This window comes from Anolis carolinensis, chromosome 1 (assembly GCF_035594765.1).
Source record: "Anolis carolinensis isolate JA03-04 chromosome 1, rAnoCar3.1.pri, whole genome shotgun sequence".
Lineage (NCBI taxonomy): Eukaryota > Metazoa > Chordata > Lepidosauria > Squamata > Dactyloidae > Anolis > Anolis carolinensis.
In genome coordinates, this window is record NC_085841.1 from 330,597,036 (window position 1) to 330,621,334 (window position 24,299).

Genomic DNA, 24,299 nt, shown 5'->3' on the forward strand with positions numbered 1-24,299 from the left:
TAATCACAAAACCTTTCTTACAAGGAGAAAACTTCTAAATGCCATGGTTTCTATTGAAATTGATTTTCTTATCCACTGAATAGTGTTGCTCCATGCATGTTCTACAACAAAGGTGTCCAGTTAATTCTGGGTGTGAGACACACATTCCTTCTTGCTCTTGGATTGCAGTATGCGTTATTTTTATTTTTTGTGTTCTCACAGGATGGAGAGATTGACTTAAAACTTCTCAGTAAGGTTCTAGCTCCAGAGCAGGAAGTGCGAGAGGTGAGTGTTTTGGACCTAGAGAAAATTAGGCTGTTTATTTGCCGAGTCTATCAGTGAGGTAGTATTTCGAATATATCCGCAGTTCAGAGGTTCATTTCTGAAGTTCCCTTATACTAATGGTTCTCGACCTGTGGGTCTCCAGATGTTTGGCCTTCAACTCCAAGAAATCCTAACAGCTGGTAAACTGGATGGGATTTCTGGGAGTTGTAGGCCAAAACAACTGGGAACCCACAGGTTGAGAACCATTGCCTTATACCATGTCAGTTGTTCATTTTTGCTCTGCCGTCTAGTTATGTAGGGATTGATCGTTCTGCATACATAGCATATGCCTGAGTTATGGCACTGCCCCACTGTTGGCATGTCTCCTGCCATTATAAGTGTCCTGGTTTGGGGTGATGAACTAATTATTGCTTCAGATGAGAACTTTTCTTTAAAAAAAAGAAATCAGTATGACCAAATACAAAAAGTTTAAGATGTACTGCAAAAGAAATGAGATTGGGGAATGCCAAACAAAGGGAGGAGTGGAATATGCGGGATCCATTTCTTACTCTTGAGAATTAGAAGCTCTGGAGCCATTTGGGGATTGAAGCCATCTAGAGCTGTTCCTCGGGCAAAGCAGTGCAAGACACCAAACTCATACATTTGAATATGTGTGACTGATTTTTATGCCACTCTGCAGAACATAATATAATAACACTTTTATTTATAACCCGCCCTATCTCCCCAGGGAGACTTCAAGTCTTCTAGGGAAAAAACCCAAAATATTGGCTGGAATTCACTGTTGCAGTTATAGATGCATAATCTAGAACTAGGCAAAGAATGTTCATATAATCATAGAGTTTGAAGCGGTTTCATCGGCTGTCAATTACAACTCCCTGCTCAATGTAGGAGCTCCAGCTAAAGCAATCCTATCAGCAGCTGTCCAGCCTATTTTGAAGACATCCAGAGGAGACCCTGCTACCACTCTCGGCAATTTTTTCATTGCCAAACTGCATCCATAACTTCTTTGTATTCACAGTCCTCACATATTCAGGATCATGGCACAATTGTAAACGTCCCTCAATCCTGCTTTGCTAGGCATCAACCACTGGGAGCAATGGAGGCCTGTTCTCCTGTCGATCAGGATACAGTAGAATAAATTTCCTCCTTCAGTAATTTTCATTTTTGTCTGTCTTAATAGATAACACATCAATGTCTACAATATAATTTAAGTGGATTTTATAACTCAAGATAGAACACTGCATGTAATTCTTTTTTGTGCCATTTGGACTGTACAGCAATGTTCAGAGCCATTTCTTCATTTAGCAATTTTTCCCTCTTTTTAACAGGATGATGTCAGCTGGGACTGGAATCATCTGTACACAGAAGTTGCTTCAGAACTCCTGAGTGAGTGGGATTCAGGGCAGTCTGAAAAGGAAGACGGCCTCGTTCTGAACAAGAGCACTTGAACTTTGACTGGCTAAAGTTCTCAACACTTCCACATCTGTAGAATATCAAAACTATATTTTAATATTATTTATATATATATTGTATTTGAGGGTTTATTTTTAATACACATTAAAAAAGAAAATTTGAAAATATGATTACAAAGTAAAGAAATTGAAAAGAGAAAAAAGGGGAAAGATAAATATATAGGATATTACCAAGGGCTAGTTATTTTCACTGATAAGAGTAATTTTTTTCCTTGCAGTTGCTTATAAAACATACATTAATTTGTAAGATATTTTGGCCATTTCATGATAGATGGTAAAAGTTTATCTTTCTGCCCTGGAGTAACAATAAGGGCATGTGTGTTCCAACAAGGTTGCTCCTGAGTTAAATTCCATGTTATAGAAACGTAATTTAAAATAACATGTTCATCTATAAATAGCAGAGAGATTTCTAATACAAAATTGATACACTTTAACACATCCAACCTAAAGGGAGTAATCATTGGAGATCATATGATTCAAATAATCATTATGTGCGTTTCGTTGCCAGCACTTACTTGAAACAGTTTCTTTCTGAAAAGATTATTGGTGTGAAATAGAGCTAGTTTTTCCTGGCTATGTTGCACACTGATCGATTTATGTGTGCATTTAAATATTGAAGCCAAAGTCATTTTCTATTTGTTAATTTGCAAAGCACAATCTAATATTTTGGTTCCATATAGAAAAATGAAAAGGTGGCTTTTTCTGAAGATTTGTTTAGCAGTGCTTGACTATAAACCTTTACATTTATTTTTAATATTGCTGTGTGACTTCAAGTCATTTCTGATTGCTCATGGTTTTTTTGGAAATACGTGTTCCGAGCGGATTTGTCTTTGTCACATGTGACTGTGAGAGTGTGAATTGCTCAAGATCACCAAATTGATTTCCATGGCTTAGTGGGAATCCAAACCCTGGTTTGCAGGCATAGTGCAATGCTCAAACCACAGTGTTTTTAAATATATAAGTATCACTAAAAACAGTAACATATTGCTTTTAATATTTGAAAAAAATTACAGGTACTGTACTTAGATATCTAATTTGTCCCTATGGTAGTACTTCTTGAGACACATGAACCTCATTTGAACCAAAAGAAAATATGTCTCTTTCCTTCAATATATAGTTTACAATTATATGCACCTTCAGTTGATTTAATTTCCTATGGTTTCTATGGTAGATTGACAGCACTTATAGCTACTAAATGTGTGCAAGAAATTTTATATAAAGTAAATATGCAGGGAAGAGATGCACAGACTTTGTGTAGAAGAAAGCAAAATTATAAGCATAATACACAAAGCGTCAAGAGTCAGACGCCAGTTAACAAACAAAACAAAGTTTATTCCGAAGATAAGCCAAAAATAACATAAACACAGAAAGTATCCTTGAAACACTTCACTTATCAGTGTTTCAAGAGTAGTTTGGACAAAAATAACTCAAAAACAAGCCACGCTATTTTCCTATGCTGGCATTCAATAAAAACTAAAAGACGCTTCAATTCAGCTTTGGAGAACAAATAGAGTTGTCTGCAAGAAAATATGCAAAATAAATGAAGGCTTGAAACCTTCCAGAAGCTGCAGAATATAACTGAAAGTGCAAAAGCCTCTTTTGGCTCCAAACCGTTTCTGAAAACAGCCAGCCGGCTCTGCGGATTTAAAGGGACAGTTCCCAAAAGAAAAACAACAAACTGGCTTGAAAACAAACAAACTAGAAGAGCAGTAAACTGCTTCCATGGTGCAGATAAAGCCGAAAGCTTCAAAGGGATGATGAATAGCCGTCGTCAGGAGAATCCAAGGTCAGGTCAGGAGGCAGCAGCAAATTCCGAAAGGCAAACCAGTAGTCAGAAGCCGGGAGTAGTCGTCAGTCAGAGGGCGTAGACAGAAGCCAGGTCAAATTCAATCCAAAGTCCGAAGAGAGTGCAGTCATCCAAACCAGGTCCACGATAAGACACAGCGAGAGCCAAGCCAGATGGTATCCGCAGCTAGAAATAGTAATCAGAATGCAATCCAGGGAAACCCACACAGTTCCATCCCTCTGCTGCAGAGCAGTCCCAGATAACTTACATCCGAATCACAGTCCAAGTCCAGTCTTCACGGAAACACAGAGATCCCAATGGCACCTCAGCAACACCTTGCCACATGCAAAGTGCAGTGGCCAAACATTCCCATTTTATTCCCCTTCCTCCTGGGTGACCAAACACTCACACCCAAACACCAGGTGTCCCAAATCTACTCAGAGTCCGAACTCCACACAGCTAGAGCTCGTGGATCCGGAGTACCTAGCAATTCGTCGGAGTCCCAATCATCCTGCCCACACTTAGCCCCATGAACACTTAAAGAACCATCCTCCCTTCTCCAAGCATCCCAAGTGGGATCAGCTCCTGCAGAAACCCCAGGTTCAGTAGTATCCATAGGCCCCAAATCCCCAGACATCTCCGGTGGCTGTGCCCATTCAGTGCCCACTTCCCCAGCCACCATCTGTTCCTCAGCATCCATTTCCCCAAACTCCCCATCTGAATCTTCCTCAGAAGATCCCCCATATAGCTCTCTAAGTCGCTTCCTGCGCAACTCCTCCAGTGAACCCTCATCACGAGGGTTTTTTCTTCCTCTACGAATCCCATCACCATCAACCATAATCCTCAAAGGCGCAGTCACAACACAAAGCTGCACCACATATCACAGTCCTTCCTGCACTTCTCTGGTACACTGAAAATGAAATCCGAGTAGGATTTCTTTTTATGAAGATCACTGGGTGCCTACCTCTTCCTATTGATCCTGCAACCTGCCTGCATTCTTGAGATCAGAACTTGCTTTTTGCAGTGTCATCCTTCCTAATAGCAAACTTAGTACCCCCATGCCAACAAGTAGGGCAATGAATTGGGGACATTAATCAGTGAAATGCATACACAGAGACTTCCACAAATATGTAGGAAAGTATCGCATTGTAAAAAGAAAGAAACAGAAAATCCCTCCATATAGGTTGCAGAAGTGCCTCCCTCCTCAACAGAACAAAGCCATGAGAATGGGGAAAGGAAGGCTGCTGAAAGACCCATCTTTCCCTGAGCAGGTAGAAAAGGTCTGTTAAGAGACATCCTGGTTGAGATCGCCCCCCACTCCCACCCCCTAAACATAGTTACCGCCACTGCTAGGCTACCTAAGAACTGTCTCCTCCTGAGGGAAGGAGAGACAAGCCAGAACATTTGAAGAAAGGATCAGACCACTTGAAGGAAGGGAAGTAGTGGCAGGAGAATATACATACTTCCATCATCAATTAATCTGTAGGAAATAGTTACTACAGTTGGAGAGTTTGACCTCCGAGTTTTTCTTGTACATCACTGGGAGCACTTTTGAGTACATGAGTGATTCATGCAGATAATGACCATGATAATTTGTGTGTGTGTAAGAATGGCGTAGCTGGACTTATATAATCCTTTAACAAGTAAAAAAGACAGACAGTAGGAGATTAGAGAAATGCTCAGACAAAAGCTCTATTGCTTTGTTTGGGGGCTGGTTGAGAAGTTGGCTGTGTATGAGCTCAACCTCCCACAATTTTGCTAAATCATTCAAAAAGGAAAAGCAATATTATTATTTTGGTACTTTCAACATTGCTTTTCCTTTTTGAATGAAAAGTATAAGTATTCTTCCCGACTCAGTCCTTTGGTCTTAATTCAGAATGAATTCCATTTGCTGTCTTCTCTTTCACTCTTCTAATACTCTGAACCTTTTCTACTAACTTGAAAACTCCTTGATAATATTTAATAATTTGTATTCCTGGGTGAGGTATGCAGAGGAATTAAATTCACCCAGTGTTTTATTGCTCATCAATAATTTCAGGAAGAAGGAAGGCTGACAATTCTTTTCAGCCATGCAAGGAAATTGCACCAGTAGGAGAAAGTTGTGATTTCTCCATCTTGTGAACCGTCTTTTGTATAACTTCAAGATCATAGTCCCTGTTGCTCATGTCTTATTGCTTCTGTTCTTTAGGAAACTGCTGAAATCACACACACACACACACACACACACATGTATGTATGTATGTATGTATATTTGTGTCTGTGTATTTATTTAATGTTCTGGCTTTCTCACAGCACAAAGAACATATAAAAAAACATTGGCACAAAAATGTCAAAACTCTTAAAAACCAATTATACTAAAAACCCAAAGTTACAACTATTTTATAGCATAACTAATCTATATACCTGGCATTGCCCAGGGTGGCAGAGGGGATGCTGCCCGGCTGCTTTCTCTTTTCTCTACCTCGCTTCTATGTTTGCCTGGCCCTCTGAAAAGACCTACCTCAGTGTCTTTATGGCAATGCTCTGGCTCTCTGAGTGGCTACTAGAGTGTCTCCCTGTTGAACCGCTAGCACTCTTTCATTTATTAACTCTCCCTCTGAGATGGCTTTTCTAGCTATATACTGGCTCTTGTGGTTCCTTCTGAGCATGGACTACATCTCTTGTTATTTTTGGGGGTCTTGCTCCCAAAGATGGCTTTTGTAGTTGAAACCTGGCGATTATTTTAAGTTGGCTAATGGCGGGTACGTGTTTCAACTTTAGTTCATATTTATCAATAATAATATTTATTCATTTATTTATTTACAGTATTTATATTCCGCCCTTCTCACCTCGAAGGGGACTCAGGGTGGATCACAACGTACATATCCAGGGCAAACATTCAATGCCATACGACATACAGACAGAGACACAGAGGCAATTTAACATTTTCCAGCTTCCTGCTTCATGAGGGTATGCTTGAATCCGGCCACAGGGGGAGCTGCTGCTTCATCATCCACTGTGACACCGAGTCCTTGATGGATTACTTCAAATCAAAACTCATGACTGAAAGTTGACTGCCTGCTGGAAGAGATGGGTCTTTAATTGCGATTTAAATTCCGACACCTCATTTAGATGTTGGAGCTCTTCCAGCAGGTCATTCCACAGATGTGGGGCAGTCAATGAAAAAATCCTCTGGATGACAATCAACAGTCAGGTTTTTTAAAAAAATCTTTTTATTAAGTTTCGACATATTAATGTACATATATACATAAAGATTGTGCACACAAACATACAAGGAGAAAGAAAAAAAGAGAGAGAAAAAAGAAGAAAGAAATAAAAAAAAACATTAAACCACAAAACAAGTTTAAAAATTGGTGGTTTGACTTCCACATCTCTGGCGAAATGGATCTAACTTTCTCTAATGGTCGGTTATTTCATCTGTGGCCACACTCGTTTCTTCCTTCTCAATTTCTGCTGTTCTTTCTCTTCTTCCTCCTTTCGGTGGGGGTTTCAGTCTGTTCTTACTTCAGATATAGTGTTCAGTTTTTACATTGAACTAAAATAGTTCAATTCTCTATTACGAGTTCTTAAATTCCAGGTATTTTTCTATCTGTTGCCACTTTGTCTCTTTTCTTGGCCTGTCCTGCTATAATGTAAGTTAATCTGTCCATATTTTTTATTTCGGCAACTTTAATAAGCCAATCTTCTTTCTTGGGGGTTTCTTTTTGTTTCCAAAGTCTGGCATAGGTCATTCTTGTCGCGGTAGTTAAATACGTCATTAATTTCTCTTCATTCTGATCTTGAGATTCTGTAAAGATTCCTAACAGGTACAGTTCTGGGAGCTTTTTTAATTTTCTATTTAACATTTTTTGTATTATCTCGTGTATCCTAGTCCAATACTCTTTAGCTTTTTTACATTCCCACCATATATGATGGAATGTCCCTTCTTTTTTATCGCATTTCCAGCATTTGTAATTATTAGTTTTATTAATCATTCCCAGTTTTTTAGGGGTGATGTACCACCTATAGAACATCTTCATCCAGTTCTCCTTTAATTGATACGCGTATGTGAATTTTAATTTCCTGCCCCAACAAGCCTCCCATTCCTCCATTAGGATAGGCCTTCCTATATCTTTGGACCATTTAGTCATATTACTTTTCACTAGTTCCATCTCTGTGTTCCATTCCAATAGAATTTTATATATTTTTGAAATTAATCTGAAAATAATATTTTGTCCCATAGATTATTTTCCCCCATGAAGCCCTTTACTTTATCTTTTTTGTAGTATTCCCTTAGTTGGCCGAATTGTAGCCATGTGATGTTAAGTTGTTCTTCTTTTAGTTCTTGCTGGGATTTTAGTATAGGCTCCTGTCCTTGCCACTTTATTAAATCTGCATATTTGGGCCATTGTGACCATCCTAAAAGTCTCCTTTAGACTGCCTCCGTGGGCGAAATCCAAGTCGGAGTTTTACTATACATTCTTAATTTATACTTATTCCAAGTTTTTATCAGGGCTGCTCTGATGAAATGGTTGTTAAAATTTTTCTCAATTCTAGTTTTATCGTACCATAAATATGAGTGCCAGCCGGCACGTAGGTCGAATCCTTCTAACGTCAAAAATTTTCTATTTTTTAACTGAATCCAATCTTTTATCCAAATTAGGTTACTGGCTTCATAGTATGTTTTTAAGTCCGGCATTGCTAATCCACCCCTTTTTTATCATCTATTAAGTTTATCCTTTTTATTCTGGGTTTCTTCCCCTGCCATATAAATTTGCTCAGGTCTTTATTCCATGCTATAAAGTTTTTCTGGGATCTTAATATAGGCAAACATTGAAACAAGAACAACATTTTCGGGAGGATAGTCATTTTCACTGCTGAGATTCTGTCCCAAAGGGAGAGTTTTAAATTTTTCCAAACCTCTAGATCCTTTTTTATGTTTTTCCAAATTTTTTCGTAATTATTTTTTAATAACTGGGAGTTTTTTGGGGAAATATTTATGCCTAAATATTTTATTTTGGTAGTTATTTCTATGCCTAATTTCTTTGAAATTAACACTTGTTTTTTCTTATTTATATTCTTTGTGAGGGCTTTTGTTTTATTTATGTTAATTTTAAAGCCAGAGATTTCACCATACTCTTTAATGGTCGCAATCCATTTTTCCCCTTTGTTAATCGGGTCTTCAATAAAACATATCAGATCATCTGCATAAGCCTGTACCTTATATTGTATTCCTTGGATCTTTGTTCCCTGTAGATCTTTATTAGTTCTAATATTAGTTAGTAAGGTTTCTAGGGTCATAATAAAGATTACGGGTGAGAGAGGGCATCCCTGGCGGGTTCCTTTTTCAATTTCTAGGGTTTCTGTTTCTCTTCCATTAATCATAATCTTTGCTTTTTGATTTTGGTATATTGCCTCTATTGAGTTTTGGAAGTAAAATCCCATATCGAGTTCCTGTATTAACAATTTGAAGTAATCCCAATTGACCCTATCAAACGCCTTCTCAGCGTCAATTGCCAAGAATAAGATTTCAGTTTGGCTGTGGGTTTCATAGTATTCTAATAAGTCTATTACTAGTCTTATGTTGTCTTTAATATTCCTATTGGGGAGAAATCCTGATTGCTCTTCCTTCATCCAATTTCTCAAGAATGCTTTTAATCTTTCCGCTATTATATTTGAAAAAAAATTATTTTTTCAAACAGGTTCTAGCTGTTTGGAATAGCTGCCCCCCAGAGGACCTCAGTGTCTGAAAGGGCGGATTGTATGGGAGAAGGCGATGCTGTAGGTAACCTGGACTATGTAGGTGTCTTTGTGAGACAAAACTAACTAACCAACATACGTGCTTTGATTTTTAGATAGGTTATAGACAGACAGACAGGATAAAAGCAAAAACAGCTCCATTAAAAGCTCCTTCTGCAACAATTTGTTGGCAAGCTCTTTGTCTCCTGGTAGAAAGATGGCAGAAAGGAGGCCAAACAAACCTCATGTGGGAGGGAATCTCACAATTATAACAGCCACTGAGAAGACTCTCTCCTACCCCCTCTCCAAACTTGTTTGTGTTGGGATGGGGGGTCTTATGGAAGGATATGGCCCTTCAGTGCATCACACCAAGCCTTTCGAATTCTATCCAAAATGGACAAGCAGCTTGTGAAACATTTTCAGAAAAGGAGTTATCTGTTCCTTATAATGTGTGGTAAGCAGCTTGGCCACAGCATTTTGGACCTGCTGAAGTTTCTGAAAAGTTTCTAAAAGTAGCCCCACATTTTAGAACCACAGAATCAGAAGAGACTACCAGGCCATCCAGTCCAAACCCATTCTACCATGCAGGAATACACAGCACTCCTGCCAGATGCCTATCTAACCTCAGAAAATCTTCAGAGAAGGAACCCCCACCACACTCCAGGGCTGTATATTCCACTGTCAAACAGCTCTTACAATCAGGACATTTTTTGTAATATATAGGTGGAATCTCTTTACTTGTAGTCTGAATCCATTGCTCCATGGCCTATTCTCTGAAGCAGCAGAAAACAAGCTTGCCCCCTTCTCAATAAGACAACATGAGTTTTATTTGCATTATATGGATTGCCTTGATAGCTGCCCACTGCATTTCTTTGGATACATAAATTGTATTTCTAAATACTCAACTGAAGTTTTAAGTTAATGCAATGCTAGAAATTTGGAGCCTGCAGAAAAAATATATTGGTGTGATGAGGAATTCTTATTGGGAAAACAATGCCTTTAATTTGCTTCTCCTTAACTGATTGTTCCTCATGCAAGGAAGTTCAAGTCTTATCAAGCATCTCAACTTCTTGTAAAGTTCTTTGTTGATGTCATTTGTTATAGCAATGGTGAGTGCATCAAAAATGTTCCCACAAATCACTTCCTTGCTCTACTACTCTAGTACACTAAGGCCCCTTCCACACCGCTGTATAAAATCCCACATTATCTGCTTTGAACTGGAATATATAGCAGTGTGGACTCAGATAACCCAGTTCAAAGCAGATATTGTGGGATTTCCTGCCTTGATATTCTGGGTTATATGGCTGTGTGGAAGGTCCCTAAGACAGCCTGCTTAACACTTTTGGAAAAAAAAGTTATTTGTCCGTAAAAATCAGAGCGACGAATGGTGGCAGATTTAAGATGTCCTCCTTTTATACCTGCTGCACACATACACATACACTCAACACACTGATTAGAGAAACTGCTACCTTTCACTGAGCTCAAAAGGCTGTTTGCTATGGGCTGCTCTTCACAGCCAGCCAGCACCCTTTCTTCCATCAAGAACCACATAAGCTCACGTCCACTCCAAATATCCCACTTGAAAAGCCATTTTCATTAAAATTCAGAGAAAACAAAGTGTCATAGTCCCTTGGATGCACACCTGGAAGCAGCGAGAAAATCTGTAATGCAATCCTTAATTATAAGCTGTGGGACTTCACTGAGGTAGTAATGCTTTCTTCCTCACATTCTCAGGTCAGACTCAGGCGTGCTCTGCTCTCCAGTTTAGCTGGCATCCTGCTGTGGCAGTTATTTGCTGTTGTTTGTCACTTCCAACTACAGAATTCAGAAACCTGAAGGGAATCTCTACCTAGAGAATGAGGGCAGAAGTCCCCTGTAGCCTCAGGAGCCGGCCAATGCGGTGGACTTCTCACCTCCCTAGACACCATGTTGTGTATGTTCTGGTTGTTTTCAGAGGCTGCTTTAATGCACAGGGTGTTTTCATTTTAGCATGAAAACAAAGGAATTCCAGTACTGGGCACCTAAAAATCTGACAGGCAAACAGAACTACAAATCCAAGATTTCCAGTAAGGAAATGCAAACCCAATATTTCAGGGAGATGGTCCTAGATGAAAGCAGCAAATGATCTGCATGAGGCTATATGAGCGGGAAACCCTGAGTCTGACTTGTGAAGGGCACATTTGAACTACATTCATTTATTGTATTATTTAAACTAGATTCTGTTCCTCTACATATCTTCCTCAATATATTTCAGTCTGCTGCATCAAAGAGAAGAAGAAGCTGCATGGTTACTTGACAAACATGAAGAGCAGTTAGCCTACCACTTCATTTATTCATTTACAGTATTTATACCCCGCCCTTCTCACCTCAAAGGGAACTCAGAGTGGCTTTATAGAATACATATACAGCAAACATTAAATGCCGAATTATACAATTAACAAGGACAGACAACACAGAAGAGGTAAAGGTGGTTTTTCACATCTTATTTCCGGCATCTTTGGAGGCTGTGCTCGACTCCAGCTACAGGAAGTGCTGTCGCTCCATCTTCCATGACGAGGAGTTCCTCCCGATTGATGTCCTTTAAAGGCGTCTTTATAACCTCCCCGCAAAAAAGTGGTACCTACTCACATTTCTGCTTTCAACCCTGCTAGGTGGGCAGGTGAGCTGGGGCTAACAGCGGGTGCTCATCCCCACCCCGGGCTCGAACCGCTGACCTTTCGATCAGTAGGATCTTTCTGCAGCACAGTGGTTTAGCCTGTTGTACTAAGCCCAGCCCCTCACACCTTATAGGCATATTCCATAATTTTGCTCACAGTCCACATAATTTATATGCCAAAATCCCCAGTCCAGACATGGTTAATCTGGGGAATGTTCCCATTTGAAATCCAGTTTCCTTATCCATCTCATAGCAGGCTTAGCTATTGGCATTAGTGGTTTGAAGTAAGCCTGAATCTGACCCCTGGTTTGCAGAGCATGAAGCCAAGGCATTTAGTGGCTAACCGGCCTTACCTAAGAACAAGCCAACCTCTTGCTCCTAAACATCAAGTAATCAATCTGCGTTTAACATTCATAATTCCATTTGTGGTCTGGAACACAGACATGCCACACTGGTCTTCAGATTTTTGTCCAGCTATCCATGCAAATTCCATCCATAAGAAAGAGGAACTCATGATTTCTCCATCTTCTGTCCCTCTTCTGTGGAACATTCGGTGCTGCGGTTTTTGGAATGTGTCTGGGAATGACATCTTCCCCTTTCACATGATTTGATGCTATCCCAGGATGAGCTGTGCATCACTGCTGTATAAACAAATGGAAACATTGGGAACAAATAGAGGCCTGGAGAGATCTCAGCCACATGCTGGAAGGTCCTCCAGATGCCTTGGCTGAGATAGAGCTGTATTGCGCACCTAAAAAATGCTCTGGAAACTGCATGTTTTACGAACTGTAGAGCAGAATGTTATAATCTAGTTGAACTGAGACTTAGCCTTGAGTGACAGATCTCCTGCAGGCTGCCTGGTTGTTCCAACACTCCCCATTTCTTTTTCCTAGAGAGCAGGAACCAGTCTTATATGGTGATGACTAGAAATTGCTAGAGAAGTACGTCTCAGACTGTGACGCTGATATTTTTCATAGAATCATGGAATCATAGAGTTGGAAGAGACCTCATGGGCCATCCAGTCCAACCCCCTGCCAAGAAGCAGGAAATCACATTCAGTGCACTCACGACAGATGGCCATCTAGCCTTTGCTTAAAAGCCTCCAAAGAAGGAGCCTTCATCACACTCCGGGGCACAGAGGTTTTTTTGAAATAAAAATATTTTAGATGTGTTGAATGTTGTTTATCTTCATTTGTTTTTGCTTTGCATTGGTAAGTTAGGGAGGATGAAGAATGCACTGTCAAAGTACAGCAGAAATCAGGAATCACTACACCCAATATTAAATACCATCCGATCTATCTTGAGGCCAGATTGCATTTGAAGCCATTGATAAAAAAGCTCCTCCAGTACGACCTTCTCTTTATGCCCATACTCTCAGATAAGAAAGTGAAATCAAAAGTGAATAATGCTTTGTCTAAGACCTGAGTGCTGTAAATGCTGTTATTGTAATTGTGCATACAATTAATACATACAATTATGCTCACATCAGCATCAGCAATTGTGAGCTTGGAAAAGTTCCGTTTGGACTACACTCTCAGAATCCCAAAGGAACTTTTCTAGGTTCTGGACACAGGTCAGAACCACAAACCTCAGGAGCATTGGCTAGATCCTGATCTTTGAACCATTATTGAGTCCTCGGGATCACATTACTGCTTCTTCTTGCTCCACCTCTTCTTGTCATGAGAAGTCTCCCTTTAATGTCTCTATATATGTATACTACAGAGTTACAGCAGTTTCATTTTAACTGTCATGGGTCAGTTGCTCTTGGTCCTAGAGAAGTTGTTTAAGAAGGATATTTATTTATTTTTTAATTTACTATATTTATACCCCGCTCTTCTCAACCCCGAAGGGGACTCAGAGCGGCTTACAGATTATGGCAAAATTCAATGCCGCATTATACAACAAATAATAAATATAACATATCAAGTTATAAAACAATTAAAACATATACATGCAATAAAACATTAAAACATAGTTTTAAAGGAGCAGATGTTCCATCAGGCAATGAGACAAAACTGGTGTCGCAGTGCCAGCATTCACTCGGAGGGCCCAGGTGAGTCAAGGACCATGGCCAGAAGAAAAAATGCCAGTATCTCTGTGCTGACCCCAGGATGCTGAAACGGAGGTGGGTCAAGATGGAGTCTGGCAGCACCAAGCACCAACCCAAACAAACACTGCCCCTTCCCTCCAAGCCCCTGGTGATGGTACCTTCACTTCTTGCTTTGCCTGAGGCCCTGCAGGTGATGTCCTTTTTATGCTCCAGCCTCTGAGCAGCAGGTGTTGCTTGCTGGCTTTGCAGAGTCAGGGACTCAGTTCTGCCAGGAGTGAGTCCCCAGGAGCTGAGCCAGGGGCAGCAAGGGAAACAAACACTGCCCCTTCCCTCCAAGCCCCTGGTGATGGTACCTTCACTTCTTGCTTTGCCTCTACAAACTGCACAATGTCCAGAACACCAAGATTATCAAAGATCTGGAAACTAAATTTTATGAGGAAAGACTTAGGCAACTAGTTATGTTTAGCTTAGAAAACAGAAGATGGAGGTGAAGTGACATAACTATTTTTAAATGTCTAGAGATGTCGTGTAATTTAGATTTTGGATTATAGAATTACTTGCATGAGATATCTTGGAAATGGAACCCAAATCTATGCACAAATGTTATGATCTCAGCCACCCATGTGGATCGTTTTGGATTCTGGATTTCAGAATTCCAGATAAAGGATACACAACCTATATTTATTTATAGTATTTATATTCCACCCTTCTCACCCTGAAGGGGACTCAGGGCGGATCACAATTCACATATACATGGCAAACATTCAATGCCATTAGACATACGACATATATAGACAGACACAAAGGCAATTTAGCATTCCAGCTTCTGACTTCATGAGGGTATGCTCGATTCTGGCCACAGGGGGAGCAGCCGCTTCACCGTCCACTTGTGACACCAAGTCCTTGATGGAGTACTTCCTTATTCTTCCACACGCTGCTGGATGATTTTATGGCATTGTAAATTAGTTAAATTAGCCTCCCCACATAAGCAGTGCCTAAATTCCTACTTGACAGATGCAACTGTGTTTCGGCTGCATAGGTCAACAGCAAGCCAGACTATTTAATGGCTGGGAGCTTACTCCAACCCGGGCTGGCTCAAACTCATGACCTCTAGGTCAGTAGTGATTTATTGCAGCTGGCTACTAACCGGCTGCACCACAGCCTAATATAAACATATAGCAACATACTGTATTTGCTTTTTGTTTTTGCACAAGCAAAATCCAGGTAGTCCAAAATCTTATTACAACAGTTTTAATCACTTGTCTGATGCAAAGCCATGGGACTATGTGGAATTTTAGAACCAGAAAATATCTTGGTAGTATTGCGATTTGGATGTGGATGACCTACAAAACCATAAGAGATTTGATCTGATTCAGATAGGTTCAGGAAATGTTCAAATGGAAGTGGAACGCCTCCAAAATGACCTACATCTGAATTTAATAATGCCTGAAGAACACTTCACAATTTTGATTTGAAGACATATTATCTTTAAAACTGACACACTTGTACCTGAGTTCTCCATCTAAGAGTTCTCCATCTAAGAACTGTCCATCTAAGAATTCTCCATCTAAGGAAAATATATTGCCAGAGGAAAAAGAGATATGTAGATCTTTGCTGACAACTCGTTTCCAACCAAGAGGGTTTTAAGAGGACTCTTCAGTCTGAGTATTTAGGGATTGACAAGAGAGAGGATTATTGAAGTTTCAGTTGTTTTTTCTCGTTCTATCTCCCAAGGTGTGTTAAAGTTGTTTTGGTAGAGTCTATGGGGACCTGCCTTGGTTTAGGATTGGGTGCTGCCTGGGCGACACCTTTGGAAGATGCTAGATGTTGAAGTTCTGCTTTTGTCATTATATATTCTATTATCCACACAGCCTGTACTGCATTTTTCATGACTTCCATGACAGCTAAGGGGAAAAAGTATAAAGCTGACTTTATAACTTCCCAACCCCTAGATTTATCCCAAGGATGAGTTAATTATGCTGTTTATATGAGTTTATTGTACTCTGTTATTACACTTAGACTATTATATGGGTTTATTATACAATTTATGTGCCAATTAGACATGTAGTAGCATGAAATAGCTGATGCTTTGTCCCATACTGGGAGAAAGGCAGGATATAAATGAAATGAAATAAAAAGGTTAAATAGCCAGATGTAGTTACCTCTTACTCATGCACTGAAGCATAGTGTTGCTAACTGGAAAATGCTTTACAACAACCACCTGTGATACTCATTTTCCTGAGTGAGACTATCAATCTGAGCTTTATTTGTTGTTTGCCAATATGCCACCCACAATATATTGGAGTACAGCTTCCATGACTCTGTGCCAGAATGATGCTTGTGTGTGATGGGAGTTGTTGTCCAACACATCATGTTGGGGCAAGTTGCTTTAGAACAGCATCATGTTGGGGAAGGTTGCTTTAGTGAAATGTAAGCAATGTGTAAATGGAAATTGATGGAGGCTTGGCAGTACACGACAGATATGCTTTGGAGCTGTATATCTCAATGAAATCTGATATTTAGAGCTAAAATCAGGAAGATTTCTAAACAACTTTTGCAGTAATGTGTCTTGCCAGCTCTAAGCCTCAGAAAGGGCCTCATCACTAAGTGAGACAAAGTGATTGGAGGTTAGGGGTTTGCTATGTTAATAAGTTGGAAGGACTCTGCTGATTCTTTGTGTTGAAGTGTCTGAGGGAAAGTGGAATTAATTCACGGCATATGCTCCCAGCATCTGCTGCGGTGGCCTGGAGTGGTGGGATCACAGGGCAAAAAAGCGAGAGCCAAATTTTTACATTCCCTAGTTCCCTTGGCACACAGTCTGTGTCCATGCACTGAGTTGGGGAGCAGGAGGCACATCTATCACAGTGGAACTGCCCGAGAGCACAATATAGGGCTTTAGGGAAAGGGATGGCCATAGAATTGAAAGCCAGCCATAGGGACGATTCCCTCTCTGATTAGCACACCAGCATCTCTTTAGTTAGTTCAGCAGCCATTTAGATAGACACACACTTTGCAACCAATTAGAGCTTACTAATATCTAATAAGATTTTGGAAAAGTCAGATGACGAACACATTTAAATACATGTAGTTCCATATGGCAGTTCCTTGTCAAGTGGCTAAGAGTAGCAGACTCATTCATACAGCCTATCTTAGGGTGAGTGTACAAGGCAGAAGGCAAGAGGGACTGTAGAGATAAGGAAAGAGGAGAAACAACCAATAAGGATTAGATGTGTACAAAATAGTGGAAGATTCTTAGTGGAATCAGGCAGGCTATAGTTGTACTCTTCCTCCAAGGGACAAAGGCTGTGTAGCTGAGTAAGGCTTTAACCTAAACCCTACTGGCCCAGGTGTCAAAGACAGAACGCCACAAGATTCAAAGTAACAGAGTTTATTAGATTACAGAACTCAAAAATGCCCGTAAAAACACAAGGGCCAGGCAGTTTTTGCCTTTAGTAGCAAAAAGGGACAAAAGTAAATGTTCAAAAGATAAACCGGATTAAACCGGAGTTTAATCCGGGTAAAAACAAACTGCTTGCTTCAGCCTAGGTATTAACAGAACAAAAGCCAAGGAACAAAAGATACAAAGAATGCAACTAATTGGCAGCAGATTCCTCTCTGCTGCCAGCACTGTGCTTAGAGTAACTTGCGTCGCTCCCACACACACACAGTAGACAGGATCTCCAACACGAGCAATTCAGCCAAGGATTGCAGAAGTAGAGTAGACCAGTTCCGTTCCGTAGATCAAAGCCAGAAGCAGACGTTTGTAGTTTTTCCAAGTCCAAGAAGGGGGGAAGACAAGCCGTGGTCAGTTCAGTCCGGGTTCTCAAAGCAGGAGATGGCGTCCGTCAGAAAGACGACGGAAGGTCAAGCTAATAAGAGTAAGCACAGGTTTGCACAAACAAATGCCCACACAATCCCTCCCGCCGTCTGACCTTGGATTCCAATCAACTTACGTCTCAGCACAGGAAAGCACACAAGTCTTCAGGGAAGCGTCCCACACACACACGGATCCCAAGCGTTTGCCCAGATTACCTTGCCCGACGCAATTTGCAATTGCTCCCAAGCCCCATTTTATGCCAGTTACAAATCTTCATCACTGTCAGCTGTCCTCCTTAACCCGGGCGTTTCCTCATCACTTTCCTCGTCAGAGCTGGAACACCTCTGACTACGCCCAACAGCATCTCCAGCTGTGGATCCCGTCCCATCCCTCCAGCTAAGCCATGGGTCTAATCCTGAAGGTCCCCATTCATCTTCTGTCCCGTCATGGCCAGTGGCACCCAATTCCTCCCTTACCCGAGTCCAATCCATCTCATCCTCCTCTGAGCTAACCAGCCCCTCCTCCATTCTCTCCGTAAACCCTTCGAAAGATTCTTCGTCAGATGGTGCTGCAAATATGTCTCGCAGTCTTTTTCTCTCTCGCTCCTCGAGAGTATCTGACTCCCGAGGAGTCTTACGCCCACGTCTGTCAGTAACAGAGCCATGAGGCTCAATCATAACACTATCCCCTCTCACAAAGGCCTCCTCCCCCGATGGCGGAGAAGTGGCAGTGATACCCTCCGCTATAGCACCACGACGACTAGAGGTATCAAGTTTCAACAGTGAACGATGAAAGACTGGATGGACCTTTAAACTAGACGGTAAACGCAAACGAAACGCAACGGAAGAAATCTTTTTAACGATAGGAAAGGGACCCAAATACCGAGGCGCAAACTTTCCCCCAGCCTGTTTAATATGTTTGGAAGATAACCACACCAAATCCCCTTCTTCCAACTCCTCCCCTGCCTGCCTGTGGCGGTCAGCCTGAGTCTTCTGCGTTGCCTTAGCTTCCAGCAGTAAGCGACGGGCAACATCATGCAATGCAGCCATTTCCGTAGAGCGGTACACAGGGTCCGAAGAGACCACATTGGTCGACGGCGCCACACCTCCCCGTGGGTGAAAACCATAAGTTAGCTCAAACGGCGTATGCTGACTAGACGTGTGCACCGCATTGTTGTAAGCAAATTCCGCCACCGGTAGCCACTTCACCCAAGCCGTGGGTTGGTCTAAACAAAAACAACGCAGATATTGCTCTAAGAGCCCATTAACCCGTTCCGACTGTCCATCCGTTTGCGGATGGAAAGCTGAAGAAACGTTTAACTTAGTCCCCAAACACTCATGGAAATGTTTCCAAAAGCGTGACACAAATTGCGGAGCCCTATCTGAAATAATCACCTCGGGTGCTCCGTGCAAACGATAGATGTGCTTAGTAAATAGTAAGGCCAACGTAGGGGCCGCCGGAATGGTTGAACAAGGAATAAAATGAGCCAGTTTACTAAATAAATCCACCACCACCCAAATACAAGTATAACCCCCAGACTTAGGCAAATCTGAAATGAAATCCATGGAAATGATTTGCCATGGCCTGTCCGGAACAGGTAAAGACGACAACAACCCTCTAGGGCGCCCAACAGGCGTCTTACTCTGCTGGCAAACGGCGCAGCTGTCACAAAAGCGCAGAATGTCTTGCCGCATCTTTGGCCACCAATAGCTCCTGGTAATGAGCTGCACGGTCTTGAATCTGCCAAAGTGCCCAGCCATGGGTTCGTCATGGTGGGCTCTAATCACCTCCAACCTGAGGGCCCCCACTGGTACATAGACCTGCCCCCTGCGTACCAATACTCCGTCTTGATCTTGTAGATGCGGCAGTATGGTACGGTTACCTGCTGAGAGCAGCATCAGTTGCTCCTGTGTCCACACATCATCCCTCTGAGCCGCAAGGATCTGGTCATGTAACCCGAGCTCATTATCTACAACACACAGAGAGGCAGTAGGCAAGATGGTCTGACATACAACCTGCTCATTGGTCTTAAACTCCGGCTTGCGGGATAAAGCATCGGCCCGCAAGTTTGCCTTCCCCTCTACGAACTGCACCTTGAAGTTAAACCTGGAGAAAAACAAAGCCCATCGGATTTGACGCTGGTTTAACTTCTTTGCTGTTTGCAAGTGCTCTAAGTTCTTGTGATCAGATCTGACCACGATCTGGTGCCGTGCCCCTTCAAGCCAGTGCCGCCACACCTCAAACGCCACCTTAATCGCCAACAACTCCTTCTCCCATATGGTATAGTTCTGCTCGAAGGGTGTTAGTTGCCGCGAGTAAAATCCACAGGGACGCAAGGTCCCTGAGGAGTCCTTCTGAGACAATACAGCCCCCAACGCGTAGCTAGAAGCGTCCGCTTCTACCACGAACGGTTTGTCAACATCAGGATGGGTTAGTATGTTGTCCGATTGAAAACTAGACTTAAGTTGTAGAAACGCCTCGTGAGCTTCCCGCCCCCACACAAATGGCTGTTTCTTGCGCAGAAGCTGCGTCAAAGGTACCGTGAGCTTTGCAAAATTCGGAATAAACTCCCGGTAGTAATTAGCGAAACCTAAGAACCTTTGTACATCCTTCTTAGTTTTCAGCTCCTGCCATGAGTTGACGGCGTCAACCTTATGTGGGTCCATTTTAAGTTCCCTACCTGACACTACATGACCTAGGAACTCCACTTCAGGCACATGAAAGACGCATTTGGAAGCCTTGGCGAAAAGCCCATTAGCCCGCAGTCGGTGCAGAACCTGCTTGACATGTTGACGATGTTCTTTCTCGTCCTTAGAAAAAATCAAGATATCATCCAAATAAATCACTAAAAATTGGTCAATTAGGTCCCTGAACACATCGTTCATGAACCTCTGGAAGACCGCAGGAGCATTACAAAGCCCAAAAGGCATGACTCGGAACTCGTGGCATCCGAAACACGTGTTAAATGCCGTCTTCCATTCATCCCCTTCCCGTATACGGATTAAGTTATAGGCCCCCCGCAGGTCAAGCTTGGTAAAGACCTTAGCCCCTTGCACCCTTGATAACAGTTCCGAGATTAAAGGGAGCGGGTACCTATCCCGAATGGTGTATTTGTTTAGGATCCGATAGTCGCAGACCAACCTAAGTTCCCCAGTCTTTTTGGCTACAAAGAATACTGGTGCCGCAGTTGGAGAACTAGATGGGCGAATAAACCCCTTGGCTAAATTTTCATCTAAAAACTCCCGCAAAGCTTGCCTTTCCGGTACAGTCAAGGCATACAGCCTCCCTGCTGGCAGTTTCGCACCTTCTGCCAGCTTGATGGCGCAATCATATGGCCTGTGCGGTGGTAATTTGTCCGCTTCTTTTTTACAAAATACATCAGAGAACTCCCCATACTCAGCAGGCACTCCCTCCATATCAGCATGAGTAACGTTTAAAGTGCAACAATCCTGCCTCTTTAAGATCACTTTACGTGTTGCCCAATCCACTTGTGGGTTTACTACAGCTAGCCAATCCATCCCCAGGATCACATCATATCTAGGCAAGCTCGTAATATCCCACACAAACGTTCCCGTTACTCCCTGCACCTCCCACGTTACTGCTGAGGTTTCCTGGTTAACCACCCCAGTCTCCAGCAGTCTCCCATCTGCTCCCTCCACCCACACGTCGCATGCCTTGCGCACTCTAGGAATGCCATGCTTCTTAGCAAACTCAATATCTATATAGGAGACCGTAACTCCTGAGTCCAGCAGTGCCAGAGTAGAAACAAGTTCCCTTCCCCCAACAGATAATGTAATGGGTACGAAAACATGCTTCCTCCCCTCAGTTGACTGCTTGAGGAGCCCTAGTGCGTTGGACTCACGTCGCACTAGGGCTGGCCTTTTCCCGAAAGCTGGGAAGGTTTCACAATACAATTTTTGGCAAAATGCCCAGCATTCCCACAGTACAAACACAAGCCCAGCTGCCTCCTACGGCTCTTTTCCTCTGTAGACAGTTTTTTAAAGACCCCAAGCTCCATGGGCTCTTCCCCCATCACCACAGGTGCCCTGGTTACATGCATGGGTGGCGCACACATTGCTTTTGAGTGTTTACGAGCCTCGAACCTTGCGTCTAAACGCAGCACCTTAGCTACTAAGGCGTCCCAGCTTTCAGCCGGCTCCAAGCGTGCTAATTCATCCTGGAGCATATCACTTAACCCGGCAGTAAATAAAAGCATGAATGCATTTTCCCCCCAATCCAGCTGGTGGCGATACAGGTTAAACTTATTTAAGTAATCCAAAACAGTCCCCTTTCCCTGTTTCAACCGATACAGAGCCCACCCAGCGTTCTCCGTGCGGAGAGGATCCCCAAAAGTATCAGTTAACAACTTTTTGAAATTATTCAAATTGTCCTTGACTGGGTCATTTCCCAAAATTAAATTAGTGGCCCATTGTCCTGCGGGACCGGTCAACAAACTCAAAATAAAAGCCACCTTACTAGTGTCAGTAGGAAAAGCATGAACACTGAGCTGTGAAAAATAAAGCTCCACTTGTGCCAAAAAGGTTGGCAACTTGCACCTGGTTCCGTCAAAGCGTTCAGGAGTCAAAACATGTCCTTTCACAGCAAAAGCTGTTTGGCTTACGGTAAAGGCCGTTTGCAATTGGTCTACTTTGGCTCTTAACTCATCCATCGTCTTCCTGACGGGTTTATTGCTGCAATAAACTTTTTATGGGCGTCGGGCAATCTGTCAAAGACAGAACGCCACAAGATTCAAAGTAACAGAGTTTATTAGATTACAGAACTCAAAAATGCCCGTAAAAACACAAGGGCCAGGCAGTTTTTGCCTTTAGTAGCAAAAAGGGACAAAAGTAAATGTTCAAAAGATAAACCGGATTAAACCGGAGTTTAATCCGGGTAAAAACAAACTGCTTGCTTCAGCCTAGGTATTAACAGAACAAAAGCCAAGGAACAAAAGATACAAAGAATGCAACTAATTGGCAGCAGATTCCTCTCTGCTGCCAGCACTGTGCTTAGAGTAACTTGCGTCGCTCCCACACACACACAGTAGACAGGATCTCCAACACGAGCAATTCAGCCAAGGATTGCAGAAGTAGAGTAGACCAGTTCCGTTCCGTAGATCAAAGCCAGAAGCAGACGTTTGTAGTTTTTCCAAGTCCAAGAAGGGGGGAAGACAAGCCGTGGTCAGTTCAGTCCGGGTTCTCAAAGCAGGAGATGGCGTCCGTCAGAAAGACGACGGAAGGTCAAGCTAATAAGAGTAAGCACAGGTTTGCACAAACAAATGCCCACACAATCCCTCCCGCCGTCTGACCTTGGATTCCAATCAACTTACGTCTCAGCACAGGAAAGCACACAAGTCTTCAGGGAAGCGTCCCACACACACACGGATCCCAAGCGTTTGCCCAGATTACCTTGCCCGACGCAATTTGCAATTGCTCCCAAGCCCCATTTTATGCCAGTTACAAATCTTCATCACTGTCAGCTGTCCTCCTTAACCCGGGCGTTTCCTCATCACTTTCCTCGTCAGAGCTGGAACACCTCTGACTACGCCCAACAGCATCTCCAGCTGTGGATCCCGTCCCATCCCTCCAGCTAAGCCATGGGTCTAATCCTGAAGGTCCCCATTCATCTTCTGTCCCGTCATGGCCAGTGGCACCCAATTCCTCCCTTACCCGAGTCCAATCCATCTCATCCTCCTCTGAGCTAACCAGCCCCTCCTCCATTCTCTCCGTAAACCCTTCGAAAGATTCTTCGTCAGATGGTGCTGCAAATATGTCTCGCAGTCTTTTTCTCTCTCGCTCCTCGAGAGTATCTGACTCCCGAGGAGTCTTACGCCCACGTCTGTCAGTAACAGAGCCATGAGGCTCAATCATAACACCAGGTCTAGCACTTTCCATATTGCTCCAGAATAGCTCCTCTCTTCTGTATCTTTGTGGATACACAGGTTGCAGAGCAATCTTTATGTCTTGCAGACCATGAGTTTTTTTCTATCAGTTAACCATTTGTTGTGAGCCTCAGGGCTCTGACCTACCTTTTATCGCTTTGTGGAATCCTACATTCATGGCAATAGAAAGGACTTATATGACATTGAGTTATTCTGAAACTGAACTACTATGTTTAGTTCAACTTTACAGCAGGTTTAGAAAAAAGTATGTCGTTCCCCAGATGTTGGAATGCAAGTCCGGTCTGCCTTAGCCAACATATTCAATGGTAATCGAAGATGGGAAATATCACCCACCAACATGTGGTAGGCTACATTTTTCCAGCCCTACTTTAGAGAATTATTAAGAGTAACCAGCAGTTCTCTATATTCACATAGCATATCCCATGGGATTTACAGGCGATTATAGTGCAAGATAGATATTTAGATTTGACCAACTGCATCTCTGCCTTTGTACGGTGCCTGTAATAATATTGTGCCATAGCATTTTAGCACCTATTGTTTATTCTGGGATCTGGAAGCTGCTAGTCATTTTGGTCTCCGATTCTCATGACCAGTAGGACCCTTCCCAGAGTCAAAGGAACTGACTCCTTGGTGA

At 42.4% G+C, this 24,299-nt stretch overlaps 1 protein-coding gene and 1 long non-coding RNA gene across 4 annotated transcripts in view; one reads left to right on the plus strand and one right to left on the minus strand.

Annotated features, from left to right (window-relative positions):
• The window catches only part of ift43 (intraflagellar transport 43), a 65,695-nt gene extending 63,205 nt beyond the window's left edge, over positions 1-2,490 (plus strand). For both annotated transcript variants that reach the window (XM_003214373.4, XM_008121592.3), the window contains exons 8-9: positions 202-264; positions 1,593-2,490. In XM_003214373.4, coding sequence (XP_003214421.1) covers positions 202-264; positions 1,593-1,712 — 183 coding nt within the window. In that variant the 3' untranslated portion in view covers positions 1,713-2,490. The remainder of the gene's footprint in view (positions 1-201; positions 265-1,592) is intronic.
• Positions 1-24,299, minus strand: part of LOC103281049 (uncharacterized) — a 102,102-nt gene that overhangs the window by 36,167 nt on the left and 41,636 nt on the right. The gene's annotated exons all lie outside the window — the stretch shown is intronic.